This window comes from Gossypium hirsutum, chromosome D08, assembly GCF_007990345.1.
Source record: "Gossypium hirsutum isolate 1008001.06 chromosome D08, Gossypium_hirsutum_v2.1, whole genome shotgun sequence".
Taxonomy (NCBI): domain Eukaryota; kingdom Viridiplantae; phylum Streptophyta; class Magnoliopsida; order Malvales; family Malvaceae; genus Gossypium; species Gossypium hirsutum.
The window spans coordinates 45,719,172-45,742,387 of NC_053444.1; the positions used below are offsets into that span (position 1 = coordinate 45,719,172).

General features: G+C 34.7%; 2 protein-coding genes across 3 annotated transcripts; both read right to left on the reverse strand.

The window, feature by feature from the left end:
* Nucleotides 1-697: 697 nt before the first annotated feature.
* Nucleotides 698-17,141, reverse strand: LOC121220115 (zinc finger protein CONSTANS-LIKE 13). The gene is made up of 4 exons (XM_041099304.1): nucleotides 16,486-17,141; nucleotides 7,065-7,262; nucleotides 1,269-1,540; nucleotides 698-999 (listed from the first exon to the last, which is right to left on the reverse strand). The coding sequence occupies exons 1-4, from the start codon at nucleotides 16,984-16,986 to the stop codon at nucleotides 909-911; spliced, it is 1,062 nt and encodes a 353-aa protein (XP_040955238.1). The 5' UTR covers nucleotides 16,987-17,141; the 3' UTR covers nucleotides 698-908.
* Nucleotides 17,142-17,799: 658 nt separating this feature from the next.
* Nucleotides 17,800-21,225, reverse strand: LOC107953334 (membrane-anchored ubiquitin-fold protein 6). 2 transcript variants are annotated; one of them, XM_041099305.1, is made up of 5 exons: nucleotides 20,993-21,221; nucleotides 20,418-20,560; nucleotides 19,927-20,151; nucleotides 18,893-19,063; nucleotides 17,800-18,084 (listed from the first exon to the last, which is right to left on the reverse strand). In XM_041099305.1, exons 3-5 carry the CDS (start codon nucleotides 20,057-20,059, stop codon nucleotides 18,029-18,031), a joined length of 360 nt encoding a protein of 119 aa, XP_040955239.1. In that variant the 5' UTR covers nucleotides 20,060-20,151; nucleotides 20,418-20,560; nucleotides 20,993-21,221; the 3' UTR covers nucleotides 17,800-18,028. The 2 variants fall into 2 exon arrangements, with proteins under 2 accessions (XP_040955239.1, XP_040955240.1); XM_041099306.1 differs by lacking the exon at nucleotides 20,418-20,560 and having other exon boundaries at nucleotides 20,993-21,225.
* Between the last annotated feature and the right edge of the window lie 1,991 nt (nucleotides 21,226-23,216).

The following is a 23,216-nucleotide window of genomic DNA, read 5'->3' on the forward strand; positions in this document are numbered from 1 at the left end:
AAAATAATGTTGGTGGTGTCATTACAGACTTATATATTTCTGCAAAATTAATCACATACTACTGCTATTGCTGATAACAATAAGAATGATGCTTTTATCATCACTTTTTGTTGCCTGCCCCCTTTTTATTGGTTTCTATCTTAAAAATTATTATTACGTTTTGAGTAGGGACGTGTCATATCCAAATAAATTCCTATTCTTTGTTTTTATCTTATTTATTAGTATTTCCAAAAAAAATATACGTAAGAACAAAGTATAATAAAATATAATAGTTTAAAGGTTTAAACTGCTGATGGTGGACAATACTGAATTTGAGTAGAGTACAGAAATACCGAATGAATCTCAAGGTACCTAGAACTAACGCCTTCGGTGTCTCCAACCTATAGCAACTACTACTGTCGGATTGATGAGATTATACCATGCAACTATTGGATGTTTGTAGGAGATTTAATTGGAGGTATTAATTTCTTCCTATTCTCTTCCAATTCTTTACATATCAACTATTGTGGTATATTGACATAAAATCTTAGTTGAAATCAAATCTCGAGTTCGATCCGTGATACCCTCATCCAAAAAGAGAAAAAACTAGTTTCCCAGATTTTATGTCTAAACCCTCCAAAAATTGTAATTTGAATTACTTTTTTTTTTCCTGCACAATCTATCAGCTTACAAAGTCGAACAAGGGCACACAGCGATATACAATGATATATTTTTCGAATTTTCAGCTTTCAAGTATTTATATATAAAGTTCTACAAATCAAAATAACATGTACAAAAGCTAAACTCTACAAGTAAAAAACCAACCTGGTATATATACCCTAAAGCTTTGGCTTAAGGAAGAACAACTACAGAAGGGAAAAACATTTTCTAGTAACAAAAAAGCCAACCCAAGTTTACCACAAAGGTTTTCAACGCTTTACCTTTGCGAAACGGCCTTTAATTCTTGTCCTGCTTTCAGCTCGAGCTTTTCTTGATTCATACCTTACGTGCTTATCATATCTGTAATGTTTTCACATAAACAGTGTTTTTCTCAACCAAAAACATTCATCATATGTAAGGTTTTTATGTGTATGTAACATTTCTTTATGAAATAAAATAAAAATGTATGTGTTGGGTTATGTTTTCTAGACTCTGGATATGAGTATGCATGACAAAAAGTATATTCAATACCTATGTCAGGTACTCACACCCAATTTCGAGTAACGCAGCTACTTACTAATAAAGGTTAATGATATCAGTGGTAAGGAACAAAGTGAAGCAAAAAATACCTCCTTGTTTTCTTTTTCTCCTTGTAACGTGAGATTGCAGTCTCTCTCTCCTGGCTATTTAACTCATGGACAGCAACCTTTGGAAGTGCTGATATGGTTCCTACACCAGTTTGAGGTTTCATTTGTTGGTCTTCAGGGCCATCATTCACATCTATATTCCTGCTACAATCTACATGTGTATTAGCAACCCTAGCATTTTCCTCGGTATATAGGAGTGCTTGATTGGTGATCTCAACATTATTATTGAATTTCAAGCACTGTAACGGACTTGTCTGCATCAAGAGAAACTAGATTAGCTGTTCTGTTTTCACTAATCACAGAAGATTAAATGCTGAAATCCATCATCACCATAAACTTTAAGCCATATCAGGCTTCAACCTGAATATGATGGATAGATCATGATGGAAGCAACCATTAATGAAGAAGACAAAAAGTCTTAATCAAGTCTTAATCATCATTAAAACAATGATGATGTAAGAGGTGATAAAAGCAGCTGTAACACAAGCAGTGACAACAACAGTCATAAATACAAGCATGACACATGGAATCATAAAAACAATAAGTAGAATCCACACGCCACGCCATATTTCAAACTAAAACCACATCCTAAAATCAATAGCTTTTTCAACTATTACAACACTTGTTTTTCTAACTTACAAGGACCTTTGTGCTCATTTTAAAAGTGACTAACATGCACTCTGCTCTATGGTACAAGGACCTATAGGGTACTTTTGCCGCAACAATAAGTTTTGTTTGTTTAGACATAAAATAAAAGGATAGAAGGGACCATAAATATGCTTTTCTGCTGATCTAATTGTCAACTTAAACTCTCCTAAATGACAACAAAGACCAATAAACAAACATCTATTGATCTAGAATCAAAATAATAATAAAAAGACCCAATGTTGTATATTGAGAATGTTCCATAGAATGTTTCATATATCAAGAGAAGACAACAACATACGAGTTAACAGTGTTAGACTACAACAATATTCAAGAAAGAGATATTCTCTCTTTTTATTATTTCGCATTAAATGCATGCAGATAACTCATGCATTTATAGACATACGTAAAGTAAAGTAACTGATGTTAACAGACTAACTGCTAACAATAACCATCCTTAATTATAACAGTTCTAACCATTTTGATAACTACTCTAACATTCCCCTAGCCTGTTTGTTTTTGTACTACAAAGTTCTCTTGATGGCAGCACTCGAAGAACACGTCTGAAGGATGAAAATAGTTTAGGGGTGATCGGTTTTGTGAGGACATCTGCAATTTGTTGAGCAGAGGGAACAAAATTGACTTGTAAGTAACCAACAAGAATCTTTTCACGAACAAAATGATGGTCTATTTCAACATGCTTCATTTTGGTATGATGAGTGGGATTTTCAGCAACTGACACTGTCGAAGAGTTGTCGCACCAGATGATTGGTATCTTAGACAGCGGCATTCCAACTTCATTCAACAACTATTGAATCGATAAGAGTTCAGACACGCAGTTAACTAAGCTGCGATATTCTGCTTCAGCAGAGGACCTAGAAACTACTGACTGTTTCTTTGAACACCAAGCCACAGGATTTGAACCAAGATATACCACATATCCGGAAGTAGATCGACGATCTTCGATGAAGGAGGCCTAGTTAGCATCGGAATAACCCACCAGTTCTAGTTGTCCTGTTGTAAGGCACAGTCCATGATCCATAGTGCCAGCCAAATATCTTAATACACGTTTGATAGCTCTCCAGTGAGTATCACTTGGAGCACTCATGTATTGGCTAAGTTTGTTGGTACAGAATGACAAGTCGGGTCGTGTAATACAAACATACTGAAGCATGCCCACAACACTTCTATACAAGTGCACATCAGAGAATGGAGAACTGTCATCTGAAGCTACTAGCTTGGGCATGCTTACCATAGGTGTTGGCGTGGATGCTGCTCCAAACATTCCAGTTTTCTCAAGGAGTTCAGTAACATATTTCTTTTGACTGAGCATTAGCCCCTGTGATGTGCGTCAAACATCAATACCAAAAAAAAACTGAGCACTCTCATGTCCTTGAGAGCAAATTTGCTATGAAGACGATGCACAACATCTTCTATGTCTTGATCATGACTTCCAGTAACCACAATATCATCGACATAGACCATGAGTAGGAGACACTTCCCTTCAGACACTCGGATGAACAGAGAGGAATCAACTTTAGACGCAAGAAAACCTAGTTGATTCACGAGGTACTCCTTAAGAGTCTAAAACTAAGCACGAGGAGCTTGTCTCAGACCATACAATGCTTTATTCAGCTTGCACACCAGTTTCTGACCAGAAACACCTGGAACTTCAAAGCCAGGAGGTTGTTCCATGTATATTTCTTCAGTGAGCTCGCCATTAAGGAAAGCATTGTTGATATCAACTTGGCGTAGAGACCACCCCTGCATAACTGCAAGTGAAAGAACAGTGCGAATGGTGGAAGCTCGAACCACTGGACTATACGTATTATGAAAATCAAACCCGGCATGTTGAGAAAATCCTTTTGTAACTAACCGAGCCTTGTATCTGTCAATGGATCCGTCAGACTTTCTTTTAACTTTAAACAACCATTTGCACCCTACTGCTCTCCGATTCTCTAGAAGGGAATAAAGGGTCCAGGTACTATTTCGAGCCAAAGCTTGTAACTCATTGTAAACTACTGTCTGCCAACACTCAAACACCATTGCCTCATGAATGTTAGAAGGATCATCTCTTGGTGATGAAGCTGCCGTACTAAGATATGCCTTTGGCTTAAAAATCCCAGCCTTGCTTCTGGTAACCATGTTATGGTTGTTGAGGGTGATGGGTTGAAGAGGTTGCTTTTGTTGTCGAGGGGAAGACGATATAGGTGCGGTTTGAGGGGGTGGCACTGGTTGTTGAGAAGAAGATGACATAGGTGACATGAATGAAGTAGGTTGACTATGCGTTATATTATGGGAGGCAGACTGTGAGTGAGACATTGATTGCGAAGGGACAGGTGTAGTGGAAGTAGATGACATAATTGGTGGAGGTGTAGGCAGAGTACTAGGACACGACACATGAGGAGAAGGTAAAACCAAAAGCTTAGCACTGACTTGTGGACTAGATGTAGGTGATGTAGCTATTGGAAACGGAGTTTTGTATGGAAAAGTGCTTTCATTAAAAGTGACATGACGGGTAACATAGACTCTACCATTGGAATCTTTACATTTATAACCTTTATGTACTGAAGAGTATCCTAGAAAGACACAGGGTATTAACCTAAATTGTAACTTTGCTTTGGTAAACGGTCAAAGGTTGGGAAAGCATAAACAACCAAAAATTCTAAGGTAAGAGTAATCGGGTTTTGTTTGGAATAATTTTTCATGTGGTGAGACATCACCCAAAGGATGAGAAGGTAACCTGTTGATCAAGAATACAGCACTGCAGAAGGCTTCGTTCCAAAACATCAGAGGCATTGATGCATGAGCTAACATGGAAAGACCTGCTTCAACAACTTGTCTGTGTTTGAGCTCAATAAGACCATTCTGAGCAGATGTGTAGGGAAAAGTGAGCCGGTGCAAAATACCTTGTTGATTCAGATAACTTTTCAACACCTGAAACTCCCCTCCCCCATATGTCTGTAGAGACTTGAGCTTTGTACCAAGTATTCTTTCAGCTTGGCGGTGAAACTATGAGAATACAGTTAGAACATCAGACTTGTTCTTCAGAAAATAAAGCCATGTATACCGAGAATAGGCATCAGTGAAGGCAACATAATACCGAAAGTCATTAGAAGCAACCAGAGCTGGTCCCCAAACATCAGCCACAACCAGTTGTAGAGGCAATGTATACACAGTTGTTGATTTAGAAAATGGGAGCTTACATTCCTTACCAAGATGACATGCAACACAATCAACAAATTTATTGCTATCAGTAAATGGTATATTACATCGTATAAGTGTTTTTGTAAGATTAGCACGACAGGGGTGTCCTAATTGATAGTGCCAAACACTAAGAGGAAGTCTGACACTAGTCGAAAAACACTGAACAGACTTAGAAGGCACATGAGTTCTAGTAGACTGATTGATATAAAGTCTGTATAACCCATGATGAACGGAGCCTCAAAGTAAAATCTCCCTTGTCTTCAAATCACGCACCTGACACTGATTAGGGAAAAATTCAAACATGACCTGATTGTCTTTAGCAAACTTGGAGACATATAAGAGATTTTTAGTAATTCTAGGAACGAGTAACAAGGATCGCATGTACAGAGGTCGAGAGTAAGCAAGCAAGGACGACTGTCATGCAGACATAACAAGTAAAGCTGAGCCATTTCCAACAAACACCTTACCTGGCCCTTTGAAGGATCCAGTATCACCAATGGAACTGGCTGAATTTGTCAAATGATGCGTGGCACCTGAATCCGGATACCAGGAATTATCGACTACAGTTTCAGGAGTCGTTACATATGCCTGAGACGGTGCTGAAGCTGTGCTAGAGGAAGGCATAGGGGCCTGTTGTGGAGGACTACCAACAAACGGATTAGTCCAACCAGATGATGGAAGAGTGGGAAAACACCAACTTGGTGAACTCCATTGAGGTTGAGAAGGAGGGAACCAGGGTGTAGCAGAAGAACCGGACCCAACCATGCAAATATTTGCTTGTGGGGGGCCTGTAGTTGTTACTTTTGTAGGAAGAGTCAAATCGATGGTAACAGCGATCAACAAGATGACCAGCCTTCCCACACAACTGACATTGAATCTTTGAGTGAGAAGAATGACCTCACCCACGCCCCCGGCTTATAGACGGTTGATAAGAAGGGATGGGATCATTAGAAACTGTGGAGTCAGATGATTGATGAGACACCACGTTAGCCGAACTAGATATTTCAGTACTCGCAAGTTGTTGTCGCACTTCAGCATCAAGAAGCATGGATATTACTCCTTGAACTGTGTAGGGCGCCTGACTTGATGTAACAATTGTAATAACAGATTCATAGTATGGAGAAAGACCATTTAGAATCGCAGTGATATGCTCGTGCTCACTGATGATCTCACCACAGCTGGCAAGATGAACGCAACAGCCTTTAATCTTGACCAAGAAGTTTTTCATGCTCAACTCACCTTTGCGTTGGGAGTGCAAAGTCCGCCGATAAAACATCAACTTGGAAGTGGTTTTACTCTCATACAAAGTGACAACCGCTTTCCAGATCTTTGCACTTGTATCCATGCCAATAAGGTGAGGCAGAACAGATGGACTGATAGAAGATAACAGCTATGACGCAAGCGCACTGTCCTGTTACTCAAAATGTGTAAACTCCGGATTCTCACAACAACCACCGCTGTCATCTGAAAGAAACTGAGTGGGAGGATCTTGATTCTCGTCTAAGAAACGTTGAAGCTTATGTGCTTTGACTGCCAAGAGAACTTGCTGTCGCCATAACAAATAGTTACTATCATCAAGAAGAATGCTGATCTTCTTTGTTGAAAAGATCCTACTGTCGACAACGCCATCAACAGAACTACAAGCCATATTGAACATGCACAGCAGATATTCAAGTGAATAACACCAAGAAACAACTTACCTCTGATACCATGTTAGACTACAACAATATTCAAGAAAGAGATATTCTCTCTTTTTATTATTTCGCATTAAATGCATGCAGATAACTCATGCATTTATAGACATACGTAAAGTAAAGTAACTAATGTTAACAGACTAACTGCTAACAATAACCATCCTTAACTATAATAGTTCTAACCATTTTGATAACTACTCTAACAAACAAGAGAGGAAAAGAAAATGCAAACCTCTAAAGCAGGGCATGAAACAGGAACTGCATCATTATTGCAACTTGTTTGCATACTTGCTGGCTGAAAATGATCAGTCTCAGGTATCAGCGACTGCAAATCAGTTTTTTGAAAGGTGAGGGTGGGATCTGATTTTGCCAGTTCATGCAGCTGATGGAAAATCTCCTCTTTATGTTGTCCACAAGATGAATTACGATTCTGATTCAAAAATAGTTCATTCAAGTTAATTGCCAATTTCATCATTTATATGACACGGTGCAGAAAAAGCTAAGAAATTTACAGTTAATGGTAAACAATTCATCCATTTTTTACTGGAATTCCTAAACAACCATATCCAAAAAAAGGGCAGCCAAATCTCAATAAAATCACCTTATCAACTTAAACACAAAATTTCACAAACCTCACTCTCATGATTTTCTAAAACACAAAGACATAACCTAAAATTTCTCGTCTAAGTGGTAGAATGGTTTGAGTTCGAACAACGGCATGAATGCTCTATCTACATAGAGCCTAATGGTTGCGTCCTTCAGCGGCTTCAAAAGTGCTCCTATGCTCACTTCCGAGTTGTAGAAAAAACTTGAGAGTGTATCTATTTTTTAGTAGCAGTCAAAAGAGAAAAATACTTTCGCAGCACAACATCCTTTAATTTGTCCATATACATATAGGTTCAGTTAGGGGAGAAGCTAGAACAATTTTTTTAGGGTGGTTGACTGAAATTTTAATTTTGTATGGTCTATATCTTTATAATTTTTAAAGGATTAAATCAAATTTTTATAATTTTAGGGGGGCTAAAGTGTAATTTTACTTTTACTAATTTAAAACTTTAAAAAATTTTAAAGGGACTAAATAGTAATTTTCCATTTGAGGGGGGCCGGGGCCCTGCCAGCCCCCTAGATTTGCCTCTGGTTTAGTCTTCTTTATAATAGAATTAGCATTTCGCTATAACAAAAGTTTTTATAGAAGTATTTATTAAATTAATTTTTTATAACATCATATTGTTTAAGTAAAATTATAGTTATTCCAATAACATTTAAGAATTATTGGAAAAATCTCATTGTAAATTAATTAAGGAACCCATAGGTATGTTAGTTAATTAAGGTATAACACGATTTCGTCTGCTGGTTAGCACGTTATTTGGTGTTTGCTTAGGGTTTAACAATTTTTTTAAGGGTTATTCGAACCTAATGATTCTTTTGCTAAGGGGTAAAATGGAGGAGGATCTAACCAACTTGAATATTTTTGAGGAAGAAAAAACATCATTCCGGGGTAAAATGTGATTGAAGAGGATTACAGGCTTTGCTTGGTGGGAAGTGTGTTAAGAGATAGTGTGGTGCACTTCCCTTCGATGAGGATTATGCTTGCAGATCTATGGCATCCACTGGAAGGAGTTACTATTTCAGATATTGGGGAAAAGAGGTACTTGTTCCGATTTTATTATGAAATAGATCTAAAAGGATGAGTGACGGCATGCCCTGGACATCTAATAGACATTTGATTATTTTTCACAAACTGGAACAAGGGAAGGACCCTTTATAAGTGCCTCTGATTTATTCAGTTTTTTGGGTTTAGATCCACAATCTATCAATGAGATTTATGTCAGAGGGTATGGCGCGCCAGTTTGGAAATTTCATCGGTACTTTTCTAGAGTATGACACTGCTTTGATCTCAAGGGGGATCATTCAGTTTATGAGAATATGTGAAAAAGTAGATGTTCGGATTCTACTGAAGTGGAAGAAGAGAATTGTGTTGGATCAAAATTGTTTGGTTTATGCTTATTTTTAGTATAAGAAGCTAACGTTGTTTTGCTTTCAGTGTGGGAAGCTTGGTCATGGGGAAGACTTTTGTCCAATGAGGGTAACACTTGAGACACAAGTAGTGGAGTTTGGACAGGATATTTGTTAAAGGAGACATCAAAAATGGGGCCAGCGACGGTGAGTAAATGGTTACGGGAGGAGATTTTGGGGAGAGGCCCTTTAAGAGGAAATTTGGGTAGAAAAGGGGTGGTAAGAACTTGCAAGAGATGCAAATCCCAAATTCAGATAGGTATGGAGGGAGTGTTTGGTGGGACTAATTTGGACAGGAGTATGGATCTGGGTTCATATATGAAGGATAACCCTTTGGAGGTGGTTGATGGAAAGAAAAGACAACGTACTCATGCAAGGAATCTAAATGGTTTTGTTAATGTGGGTTTGTCGAAGTTGGGTGCTTCTAATAAATTATAGGCGCCCACTTTCAAGCAGGTCAGTCAAGAATAATGAAAATCCTTAGTTCGAATGTTCATGGATTGGGGCATCCACGGGCAATTAGATGTCTCAAAAATAAACTAAGATAAATAAATCCCCAGATATTGTTTCTAATTGAAATAAGGCTAAGTGCTAGGAGAATAAAGCATATTAAAGAAAGGTGTAGGTTTTCTAATGGTATAAAGGTTGATGTGGATGGTTCTAGAGGTGGACTATGTTTAGGTTGGAATAACGGGTGTACTATTCAACTAAGAAGCTACTTAGTTTCGCATATTGATGTTGAGATTGATCAAGGGGATGGGACGGACAAATGGAGGTGTATTGGGTTCTATAGGGCTCTAGATGAGAGAATAGATGAATTATGAAACCTTTTAAAAATGTTAGGTAAGGATACTTTGTTGTCGTGGTTAGTATTAAGAGATTTTAATGATATCATGTATTCATTCAAGAAGCGAGGGGTATAGTTTAGGGAGGGACGAAGAATGGAAAGGTTTTGGATGGCTCTTGAGGAGTGTAATCTAAGTGACTTGAGGTTCTCAGGTCAATGACTTTCCTGGGAAAGAGGATGCCTATAAGAAAATAATGTACGGGAATAGTTGGATCAAGGGGTAGCAAACTCGACTTGGTGGAGACCTTTTTCAGGTTATAATGTTAATCATATCACTCATAGCTTTTCTGATCATTATTGGGTGTTGGTTGATACTATAGGGAATGATAAGAGTTGGATGATAAGAGAACGAAATTGATTCTGATTCAGTATTGATTGGGTACTTGAGAATATATGTGAGGAACAAATTAGGTATTTTTGGGAGTCGTCTAGATTGGGTGTGCCAACAAAATTGGTGAAATTAGGAAATGAATTAAGTAGGTAGACGAAAGAGAGCTATTGACAGAGGAAGCAAAATGTTACAGAGTTGAATTTCCGGTTGGAAGAGTTAAATTCAGTCGACCCCGATTAGAGTTGTTTAATTGAGTTAACTAAAGTCAAGCTTGCATTGAATATATAAGTAGACAAAGAAGAATTGTTCTAGGAACAACGAGCAAAAGTAAACTGGCTCAAATTTAGAGATCAGAGCACGACTTACTTTCATAGATGTGCATCTTTTCGTAGGAGAAAGAATACTATTAAGGGATTGACAGATATGAGTGGGGTATGGGTAATAGAAGATGAGGAGATGGCGAATATTGCGACCTATTATTTTAAGGAGATATTCACAATGACTTCGGTAATAAGCTATGCTTACATGTTGTCCAGTGTACGACCTAGTATTTCAGAAAGCATGAATGAAGAGTTGGTAGTGGATTTTAAAGAAGAAGAGGTGAGAGAGGCAGTTAAAGGTATGACACCTTTGAAGGTAGCAAGTATGGATGGGTTCCCAACTTTATTTTTTCCAGAAATATTGGCATGTTGTTGGTAAGGAGGTATTTCGGTATTGCATTGATGTTCTAAATGGGGTAAGGGAGGTTGATGTTATAAATTATACGAATATAGTTCTCATACCTAAAGTAGGAACTCCGAATGAACAATTTAGGCCTATTTTGTAATGTTCTTTATAAGATTGTAGCCAAGAGAATAGCCAATAGATTGAGAAAGGTTCTGGATGTCTTTATTGATGAAGCTCAAGGGGTGTTTGCCCCTAGAGGGAAAATATCAGGTAATATAATTATAACATATAAGTTATACGCTTTCAAGAAGAAACAGAGGGGTTCGAGGGGATCGTTTACATTAAAGCTGGATATGAGTAAGGTCTGTGATAAGGTAGAGTGGGTTTTTTTTGGAAAGAATGATGGAACATATGGGTTTTATCAGAAGGTGGATTGAGCTTGTGATGAAGTGTGTGAAAACGGTGTCATATTCAATTATTTTTAATAGGATTAAGGGGATTTTTTTGGCCTACTCGTGACTAAGACAAGTGGATCCCTTAAACCCTTACTTATTTCTCATCTGTGTAGAGAGGGTATCGAGCTTGCTTAATTTGGCGAAAGAGGAGGGTTCAATTCTAGGAGAAAGAGTGGGAAGGCGGGGTTTGATAGTGACTTATTTGCTTTTTGCTGATAATAGTATTCTTGTTGGTAAAACAAGTGAGGAGGGCACAAGTACAATACAAACGATTCTATTAGAGTATGAAGGGGTTTCTAGCCAAGTGGTTAATATTGATAAGTCACTTGTTTATTTTAGTAGGAATGATGATAGCATGTTGTAAGAGCGAATTGGGGATGTGTTGAGTGTTCGGGTTTTCAGTAATCTAGAAAAGTACTTGGGTCTGCCGACACTTATTAAAAGAAGCAAGAAGGAAGTGTTTGTTACTTTTAAAGAAAGGTTTCTCAAGCACATAGAGAGTTGGAATGTGCGACTTCTTTCGACAGGGGGAAAACGAGGTATTTGTTAAATCAATTTTGCAAGCAATCCTGATATATGCTATGCAGTGTTTTCTATTACCGATTACTTTGTATCAGGAGTTAAACGGTATTATGAGTAAATTTTGGTGGTGCAATAGTAGAACAAAGAGGGGGGATACATTAGTGCCAATGGAAACTATTATGTATGTTGAAATGTGATAGTGGCTTAGGCTTTTGGGATTTAGGTAAATTTAATATAGCATTATTAGTGAAACGGACATGAAGACTATTGACGAAGCTAGATAGCTTGTTTGCTCATGTTGTAAGAGCTAAATATTATCAGACATGTGATTTTATGAGTTAAAAATTAAGGTCTTACCCTTCATATACCTGGCGGAGCATTTGGGGTGCTCGAAGGCTTTTAGAGAATGACTGTGGGTGGAAGGTAGGCAGTGGGGAGGTGATAAATATTTGGAATGATTCATAGTTGCCAAGACCTATATAAGGAAGGGTAAGGGGTTAGGACATCAATATTAATTGTACATTAGTGGCAGACTTGATTGATGCAAATTCGACTACCTGGAAATTGGATGTGCAGAATAAGCTATTTGATAGTGAGCAGGTGAATAAAACTGTGTCAATTCCACTCTCTCTGTTTGATCAAACGGATGAGCTGGTGTGGCAAGGAGATAATACTAGGGTTTATTTGGCCAAGAGTGGCTACAAGTGGCTTATGGCACAAAATAGTGATACAACAACAAATGATGCAACAAATCAAAATACAATGCTAAAGGTTTTTTGCAAAAAGCTGTGGAGCCTAGATGTTGCTAACAAAATCAAATTTACATGTTGGAACATTGCTAATAATTATTTGCCTACTTTTGGTACTCTCCAAGCAAGGAGCATTGTTGCGGTGAACTATTGTCCTGTCTGTCGGAGGGCTAAGGAGTCGGTCGAGCATGTGTTTAGAGAGTGCCCAATTACAAACCAAATTCTACAGGAGCTGGAAATGTCATTTTCAGCCTCCAATAGAACAAACAATTGGAAGTTATGGTTAGCCCAAGAATTTGTGAATAACAGTTTAGGCACATGCAAAATGTGAGGGATTATTTTTTGGGTAGTATGACACAATTGCAACATTATTTACCATGAAAGGGCTCATCAAAATGCATTTGGGGTGATAGGTTTTGTGAAAGCTTATGTTCAAGAACTTGAGAATTTGAACGGGGTGATGTCAACCATTTAACAATCGGTTATTTTTAGATGGGAGCCACCAATAGGAGACATAATAAAAGTTAATTTTGATGCAACATTTCATCGATTCTCAAAGCATGTGACAGTTTGGGCCTTAGTTCGTAATAGTGAGGGATTAATAATGGCTGCGTGTACATACCCATTTGAAAATTTGGCGGATCTAATAGTAGCAAAAGCCAAGACATGTCTGCAAGTCATAACAATTATGAAAGAGCTTCTGTTTCCAGAAATCATCGTTGAAGGGGATGCACTGACAGTCATTAAAAAACTAAGGTCTGATGAGAAGGACATATCAACAGTAAGTTTTTTTGATTAATGAGATTAAAGAATGGGTTAATAGTTTTATATTAGTAAAATTCAAATACATACCACACCAAGGGAATGACGCAACCCACTTGTTAGCCGAAGAAGGAAAAAGGTATGCGACTCCCATGTTTTGGATAGAGGCACCAAGGGTGGTGGAAGCGGAGGTGGAGAGGAACAGAGAAGCCATGCAAGGTGCGAGGTGAGATGGGTTTTCTTGCTGCTGGAGGATTTGTTCAATTTTTGACTCCGACAACAAAAAATTGAAAGGAGCGGACTAGGTTTAATAAGACATATGCCATTTTCGATGATGTGGGAAGGTCGGAAGCTCGATTTGATGATTGATGATAGGTGGGGTGGAAGAATTTGTAAGGTCGTTTCATTTTTACAAATTAGAAAAGGGGTTTCTTTACTGCTGGTTTTTTGTTTTTAGTTGTTTTTGTGGTTGTGTTTACTTTTTTAGGATTTCTGATTTGCTTTTCCAATTAAAGTACCTTTAAGGCATCAACCCTTATAACCAATCACGTTGTGGTTAGGTGGGATGTAACAACCAACTTTAATAAATGTCTAGAAGTTTTTTTTAAAAGAGAGAGTAAAATTATAGTTATTTTATATAAGTAAATTTATTAATTATAATTTATTAAATAAAAATGATGTTAGTTAAAATATTATTTCAATAAAATGCTTAAATATCACATGAAAAAATATTAATAATATTTTATTAAATGAAATAATCTACCATGGGTGAACATATCAATTCAATAAACTATTAAGTTCCCTAATTAAATATTCTAGTATGAATTTAGAATATCATAAATTTATAAATTGAATACTTAAATTTAATAACTCATGATTAATTAATTATGATAATTCATACTAATTAATTGAACTTAATAGATTTATAAACTTCATAATTAGTCAAATGAAAAAATGTAAAATAAAATATGCATAAAAGTAATGATAGAAGCACATGCTGTACATCTAATAATTTTGTTATAGGTATATAATAGCTACCTCTCTATAACAGGCAAAATCTTGGCAAACAAATGAGGTCGTTGCAGAGAGAGTTGATTGTATAATGTGTTTGATTGAGTTGATGTCACGAGTCAACTCAACATCAATTTAGTTAGGGAAATTACTAAAAAACTAGTTTTTAATAAAGTACTGGTTATTAATATAATGATGTTTTCATCTTTTTACTATTGGGTTAAATCACTATTTGGAGCCTAAACTTGGAAACAACTTTCACATTGGTCCAAGTTAGTTCATGAACTTGGTAATTATTCTCATATTGAAGCTTAAATTAGGCACTTGTTCCCATATAGAATTCTAAACTTGGTAAATATTCCCAAGTTATGGCCTAAACATTAGGGTTTTTGAAGAAAATATCATGGATTAGCTTGGACCCAAAAAAGTTCATGTCTCGATGTAAGAAAATTACCAAGTTCATAGGTTAACTTGGAAAAAAAAGTTTAGGCCTTAATATGAGAGTAGTTGCCAATTTAGGCCCCAAAAAATAATTAACCCATTACTATTTTTATATGAAATGCTTAAACAAAACAACTAAATATGAGAAGTTTAAATATTAAACCCAAGCCTAAAGAAGAGTTATTTACTCTACCACTCTACTTTATATATATAATACTTACTTTTTCCCATAACCCTTTTCCAACCCTTAAATTTATAGATATCTATATATACTTATATAATGTGTTTGATTGAATTGGTGTCATAAGTTAAGCTGACATTAACTTGGTTAGATAAATTATTAAAAAAGTAATTTTTAATAAAGTAATGAACATAAACATAATGGTGTTTTCGTCTTAAACTATTTTTATATGAAATGCTTAAATAAAATAATTAAAAATGAGATGTTTAAAGATTAAATATGAGCCTAAATAAGATTTACTTACTCTACCACTACTTGTTTTTCTTAATATAATACTTATTTCTACTTTTAACCCCTCTTCAACGCTTAACCTATGTTTGGATGAAGGTGGGAAGGAGAAGAAAAGAAAAGGAAATTTGGATAGACTTTATAAGTTAGGTAGGGAAAGTAAAAAGAAGTGAGTATCCCTTACTTTCTTCTTCAAGTTAAATTTTTTATCTACCCCAATTTGGGTGGAAGGCTAAGGAAAGGAAACTAAAATAAATTTTAAGATAAAAAATGTTTTTTTTTGTTATTTCTTTTATAAATAATTTTATGAAAATGTTATAGTTGTAAAAATTCATTATAATTAATCATTTCCTTTCCTTTTCATTGTTTATCCAAAAAAAAAACACCATTAAAATGACTTAACTTTCATTTCCATCACTAGTTTAAACCATCCAAACAGGATAATGAATAATTATTTACTTTCTTTAGCTTTCTAGTCTTTTACTTTTTTTTACCACATTTACTAAAGATAATGTTAAATAAGAGAAATAACATGCGTAAGCACGTTGAAATTATGCCCTATTAATTGTTGCAATAATCACTCTACTTATAATTCAATTCTTTGAATTTTTTTTATAAATATAAATATAAATTTAATATTAATCTTTTTCTTTCATACACGTCACAAATTATAAAATCTTAGGGTTAATATATATGGAGGTACCTAAAGTTTGTAATTACACTTATTTAGTACCTAAACTTTTTTTTAGACTTAACTAGTATCTAAATTTGAAAACCGTAAATCAACCTGATACTTTTTAAGGTATCTAGCTAATGTCGTTAAAATATGTTGATGTGACACTGATAACCAATAGCATAATGACATGTGACAAAGAAATAAAAAAACAAAAATGTATAATTTTTTAAAATTTCACGTGTTACCATGCTATTGATTGTCAATGTCACATAAGCATCATATCAATTTTTTAAAGATGTTAGACATATACCTAAAGAAAATACTAATTTGACTTTAAAGATGTTAGACATATACCTAAAGAAAATACTAATTTGACTTATGAATTTCAAGTTTAAAAACTAGTTAAATTAAAGAAAAAAAAGTTGTAAAATACAAGTAGATGTGTATATATTATCCTAAAATGGGGGTGTATCTATTTTTTAACAAGGCTGAAAAGAGGAAAATACTTGAAGTTAGGTTATATGAACGTAAGATGATTAAAATCCCAAAATTCCGCAGCTCACTACAAAAGTTGAAGGTGTATACATTCTCGAGGAAAATGGTTTTGTATTATGAGCAATACATACATATCCCAAAATTCCAAACTTGTGAAATTTCAACTTTTTCTCATTTTCTAAAACAACATAAAGGAGTAAACTTGATACTAACCTTAGGTAGAGGAGGAACATCCGTAGCCTTAAACCCATGATCCATATCATTCGGAACAATCACTCCATCAAACCCAGAAATCAAAGGACATTCCCAAGTCAAAAAATCAAGAAACCCATCATCTTCACTCCAACAGGAAGCTTTATCGTTACCCAAATCCTCGATCCCAAGAAAACTCAGCAACTCACTCACCGAAGGGCACCCGGTGAAGACTTCTACAGGCCTCCTATTATGCAACGAACACCTGTGGCGTTCCCAATCACAATTCGAGCAAAACACAGACTGCTCCGTTTCGCAAAAGAGGGAAGCAGGTGATTCGTCACAGGCGTCACACAACTGTGACCGAGAGTGCTTAGTAAACAGTTGGTTAGCTGAGTGAACTTCCCTATCGCATGAAAAACAGAGCTTGGCGGAATCAGCTCTGCAATATAACAGAGCTGTGGACTGGTTACAGTAATCACAGAGTCTCCTCTGTATCTGGGTATGACTCTCATCACTCATGTTGTAGAATTGACGTGTTGGGGATGGGAAAATTTTATGGAGTAAAAGGAATGGAGCTTAAAGTAGGGTGAAACTAAGAAATGAGAGACAGTGATTGAAGCAGGATAAGCTTATCGTTTTATAATGCTTGCTTCCTGATTAATTAAATCGAAATTGCTTCAAAATTGACTACTACAATGCGCAGGTGATTAAAACGTGGTCCAACAATTTTTAAGTAATTTTTAAAATTTAATTCATTTTTGGTGACAAAATAAATTATTATAAATTGTTGAATCAATTGATTCGTCTTTGCTGATTCAAAAATTGTTTTTGAAGGGTAAATTTCATTAGATTTTATTTTGGTTTTCAATACCACTTTTTATTCATAAATTAGCAATGCGATGAAATTCAATTTGATTAAATTACCTTTGAGATTTTGAACACCAATTGTATTTAAAATGTTTTTATTCGTTTTACCATCACATTTTTTTTGTTTAATACAATAATGAAAGTAGGAGTGTTTCGCTCAAAACAAATATGCTATGAGATATTTTGTATTATATAAATTTTATAGTGATTATTTATTTGTCTCATATTTAACTTATCTTTTCATATTTCATTATAATTTGACAAATTGCTGGAAGGTTTGATAGACTATGAAATATTAATTAAAGCTATTTTTTAAAGTTTAGAAGTATTATTATAATTAATAAATACAATAAAACTCAGTCTTTACAATATATATATAATTAGGTTGCTAATTGAAATCTCGGAAATAAAAATAAAAAGAAATCACATATCACATTAATTAAAACTATTTACGGCTCATGTGACTCATGCTCAATACTCGGGTCTAGATACAACATCAAAATTAATAGAGAGCAACATTTCTGCATATACACGACACCGCTCGTGCTTCATTTTACTTTTACATATTCAAATATTTAATAACTATTCCTTCGTATAATATCTTAACATTTAAGTGGATTTTGTTGTAATTCTTTTTAAAGAATAGATATTTTTGCTATGACAAGTTGAGAATTAGGAAGTGCATGCTCCCAGATTAAAGAATAACACACCCGCACGAATTCAGCTTTTGCACATCCTCCTTGCTCTTTTCTGCAATGCACCCAAAACGAAAGGAAAAAAGTAACAAGTTTTGATCATTTGGCCATCCTTCGATAAACAGATCAGATCATAAGCCAACGAAAATGCACATAAAAAGAATCGTGAGCTAACCAAAAGCATGAAAAATGTTATTATTGGAAAATAGGGTTTAGGGGTTTGTAAGCTCTATCATTTGTTTTTCTTCTTTTATACAACTTTTCCCCTTTTGAAGGCACAAGAAGAAGTTAGTATAACTGATTTATGCAGTTGGTAGAATCCAAACCAACTAGAAAGGTTAAACTCAAATATGAGATTCAACTGTCAAATGTATTCATCTCTAAACGAAACTTATGCAGTAAGATCAGTGTCAAGTAGTAAGTTAAAAACATAACCTACAAAGACAAGTGTTTGTGTATATATCTATATTATATATTAAGTCCCTAATTGATTTACTATCACAAGTTAATCGAGTACCAATTCAATTGAATAATGCTAGACGTAGTAAAAAAAAAATTAAGGGGACAAAATTAAGTTATATATTTTTATGAGAGTTGAAATACAATTTCAATGTTACATTCGCTTATATCTTTACGGTTTTCAAGCAGGGAGAGCCCTCCTTTTGCCTGGGTGATGACTAAAATACCCCAGCATGTTGCAAGAAAAAGGTGGGGTTGGGGGAGGGTTGTAAACAAAGTTACATGACATGAATTCAACAAGGATTTAAATGCATCTCTTGTATAAGAGGAGTAAAATAAAGGCATCTTAATTCTAAGCAAACTCAAATACCAAAAAAATTTCTAAGAAAGAGAGCTGGACAAACCTGTTTTCTTTTTTGTTGTAGCTAGCTGCACTACCACATGCATTATAATGAAACCGACAGGAAGTTCATCAAATGTTATCCTGAAATCAGCGAGTGTTTTGTTGTTTTCCAGAACTTTACCAGCATGTATAAGTTTCAGATCATTTATTGACTTTGGTGTGACTGTTTTCTCTGAAATTACATGAAGGCTCCATTAACTCAAACTCAGGTAGTTGTTGCTGGGGAGGAGCATAATCCAAGACATAAAAATTCCAATTCCATCATTATAAATTTTCATAAACATGACACATGCATACATGAGTTCATATATAATGGCCAACATTAGTCATTTTCTTCAAGCTGAATGGTATCATCAAAATGAAGAATTGTGGTTGATTTTGTTTAGATGCATAAACATTGTGGCTAAATTAATTTCATTCAAAATTAGCATAGAGCAATAACAAACTTTTAAATATACCATGCAGGTTATGATCATTACTGGATTGATTCTTATCAATGAAAAGTTAACAACAGACAACATAAAAAATAAACTCAAAGAAGAGACCTAAAATACTGATTTTTTTTGGGTACAATCAAAGTTTACATTACAATTTAAGAGGAATGTGATGTTAACATCAAAATTCGAAGCCTGAACCTTGAGCTAGCAACATGGAACTTTTAACATTGTGGCTAAATCAATGTCATTCAAATGAGTATATATGGACAATCAACTTTTAAACATACCATGCAGACAATGATCATAGAATTGATTCTTATCAATGATAAGATTAGGAATAGACAATATAGAAACTTAAATACTAAATTTTTTGGTACAATCAAAACTTATATTATAATTTAGAGAGAAGAATATTAACATCAGGACTTGAATCTTGAACGTTGAGGTGCTTTTAAGCATTTGCTTAAAATATTGAATTGTTACTTATAAACTTAATAAAGACAATCAAACCGAGCACCTAAGATGGGACTCCCATAATAGAGTTCAACAAAGAGTAAGTTAAGAGGAGGAAACATTAAAAGATAAATAGATTAATAACCTCGAGGCCACTCAGCAACAATCTTTTGCTTAAGATTTGCAACAGTCATAGATGATGTGTAAGTATTGTGTGCTATATCTGTCCCATCATAAATGCGAAATTTAAGCTCAATAAGCTCCTCATCATTAGCCATAGTAGTCTTTTTTCTCGGTTTCTCCACTTTCAAGTCGAATGCTATAACAGACGAACAATCTTAGTCTCAGAACACAGTCTCCCCTCACTCACCTGAAGAAAGAACAATAATTCCATGTATCTAAAACTCAAACATAAAACATTCACATTGCAGAAAAATTATACTCTCAATCTTGAATAATCAATTCAATTGTCAATCCTAGATATATTAGGCTCACAAATTATTAATAATATATTCTACAATATCAACTAGAAAGCATAAAATGCAGAACTTGTTATTATCTTTTTTTTACTATTGTTTTTCATACTCATTGAGAGAAACACCTACTCTACTTCAAATTACATTATATCAAACTAACCTCAGTGAATCTTTTGAGAAATTTTTTTGGTAAAAGTGTATGCAAATCAACTGCTAGAGAACCTCGCCAATAGAGTGAGCACTTCATAGGATCTAACTGATAACTGAATAAGGTTCCTTGTTACTAGCTCACAACCAATGTTCCTTTAACAAGATGCAGAACTCAAATTCAAGAACAAAAAACAATCATAATTAATAATAATATAACAATAAGATATCAGTATTAAGCTATATTCTGATCGGAGAAGAAAATAGAAATCAAACAACAATATTTCTATAAATATCAAAACAGTACAGAAAAAATCTGAAAAGAAATGTAACTAAAAACCTAATGGAGATGAATTCGATAAGATTTCTGGTTTTCGCTTCCTCTTTTTCTTTCTTTTTCCTTTTTCTGTTTCATCGATCCATGAAATGAATTAACAAAATCATAATACACATTGTCTCTTTTTTTTTCTCTCTCTAATTCTTTTCGACTTCTTTTCTTGCTCACCAACCAAATTACTAAACAAATCAAAGGAAATGTCAGGAAACAGTAAAAGTCATACATGCACAAAAAATTGAAAGAGAAAATACCTAACCAATAAGCCATTGATGGAAGGTCAGTGTGTATTGTGTGTGTATGTGAGAGAGAGAGAGAGAGGGAGAGCAAAAGCCTTTGTCTATCGACTACGTAGGTGTTTGATCCAAAAAGAAAAAAAACTATTTTCTTTCTTTGCTTTTTATTTAAAAAAAAAATTCCGAAGATGTCTGTGATAAGATGTTAAAAAATCAAAATAGATAAAAATGGTGGATCCAAACTAGAGCCAAATTTATACTAGTAACTCTACAATTTTACAGGCTTAGTTACCCTAAGGATGACAATAGAATAAAGATATTGAAACTCACATTATTTGCTTACCATGTCAAACATAGAGTTTTTCAAAATGAAAAAAATAACCTTACCCTTTACATGGTGCTGCATAATTGGTTTCTCCTATAATTAAAGGTCGTTACCAACTGATAGAGAAAGGTCGTCGTTATTGTTGGTTATTTCCCCCTAAAATCTTTCAACTACTTTTTCTTTTCTTTTTTCTTTTTGTCTAGTTAAAAAATAAAAAATAGTTGAACAAAAAAAAATCATTGTAAGTATATATATATATTTTTCAAATGAAAAAAAAGCAAAGTTTTTTTTTTAAAAAAAGAAGTTAAATATAATATTGTCATTATTGATCTCTAGATAAATCAACACTAAAACAACAAACAAATAATTAGAATGCATACTAATGTACGGTGTCTACAAGTATGACAGGACAGTTGTAATATAATTGTACAACGAGATACGGAGTACTCTGAGAATCGAATCCAAGAGAGTCGGCAATTGAACAAATTCTAGCTACAAGCATGTAAAATAAAGAGTCTAACTAACTAATTGCTAAACACTATAGTGTGACAAACCATAAAATCAAGAGTAATTATACTAATTTACCAACTAATTAACGCAAGGACTAAAATTGTAAAATATGCAAAGTTACTAAATTAACCAATGAATAACAAATTGTGGTTGATTGATTTCGATGTGGTTCACTAATCTTCGAATTAGGGATCTAAATTACTTAAACTCTTAAAGTGGTTCCGTTTTACCTCTCAGTCTCAACTTTACCAAATCAAACAAATTAGTCTAATTTATCTTTCGATCTCACCGGTTAACCTAGGACTAATGAATTGATGCTCAACAAGATTACCTCGCAGTCTCACTTTCCTAAATATTCCCTAAGGGTGTCGATCTTAAGTTATTAGGTTTATTCAATTTAGTCCAATTTATTACAACTTAGTCCCCCATCCAAATATTAGCTTACCCACATCTCCAGTAACCAACCCCTTTAGAGTTTAGTTACCCATACTAAAAACTAAGCTAATAAACATGAAAGAAAAGGAAATGTCAACCATTAACATGAAGTTTAAGAAAAATATAAAGTTTGGATTTTTAATCTAGAAAACTTAAAAGTAAAGTAAAGATGAGCATTCAAGAGTAAAATGGAAAACAAGAAATATAAAAGGTAAAGTTTTTAACAATTGAAACTAAAGGAAACTAAAATACATTAAGCTAAAGGCTAAAATGTCATTACAAGCAAAGGAAATGGACTAAAAATGCAAATAAACCCTAGCTACAGTGATAACTAACTTTGCTAACTTAAAGAGCAACAAGAATAAGAAGAAAAATTGTACAAAAATAAACTCTATAGTTAAGGAATATGAAAAATAAGAAACCCTAAAAATGAAGAAGAAAACCTAAGAGAAACTAAGCTAAACCTAAGCTTACAAGTTGTGTCCCTTTCTCCTTAGTCAAAATTGGTTGTTTTTAGCAGCAAAATTTGACCCATTTATTGACCAAAATGCCCTTGAACAAGCCTTATTTGATTGATGTTTTAGTTGGACAAAGATTACCTCTGGTGTCATTTTTTGTCCCCTTCACGATATGGATATCGCGATACTCAGGGTAGGATATTGCAACATTGTTGACAATTTTAAAATAGGGAGCTCCTTGGCAAGTGGGTATCGATACTTAGGGTAGGATATTGCGACATTGTTGACAATCTTAAAATAGGGTGCTCCTTGGCAGGTGGGTATCGCGATACCCAAAGAGGATATTGCGATACCATTGTAGGTGGTTTTCATCTCGGGCCTGTTGGAGGTATCGTGATTCCCATGCTTTGATGTCATAATACCCCTTTATTTAGTGATGTTTTTGCGCAATTTTGGGTCACCGTCGAGTACCTACAACACTCAATTAGACATTAGGGCCCCCAATGACACAATT

Excerpts from the sequence above, each read along its gene's own strand:
- LOC121220115 (XM_041099304.1), bottom strand. The coding sequence starts at position 16,986 with ATGAGTGATGAGAGTCATACCCAGATACAGAGGAGACTCTGTGATTAC. Across the intron at positions 1,541-7,064 it reads TTTCATGCCCTGCTTTAGAG|ACAAGTCCGTTACAGTGCTT; the intron begins GTTTGCATTTTC and ends CTCTTGATGCAG. Across the intron at positions 1,000-1,268 it reads GAGAAAAAGAAAACAAGGAG|ATATGATAAGCACGTAAGGT; the intron begins GTATTTTTTGCT and ends AAAACATTACAG.
- LOC107953334 (XM_041099306.1), bottom strand. The coding sequence starts at position 20,059 with ATGGCTAATGATGAGGAGCTTATTGAGCTTAAATTTCGCATTTATGAT. Across the intron at positions 19,064-19,926 it reads TGTTGCTGAGTGGCCTCGAG|AGAAAACAGTCACACCAAAG; the intron begins GTTATTAATCTA and ends ATGTAATTTCAG. Across the intron at positions 18,085-18,892 it reads TACAACAAAAAAGAAAACAG|AAAAGAGCAAGGAGGATGTG; the intron begins GTTTGTCCAGCT and ends GGTGCATTGCAG.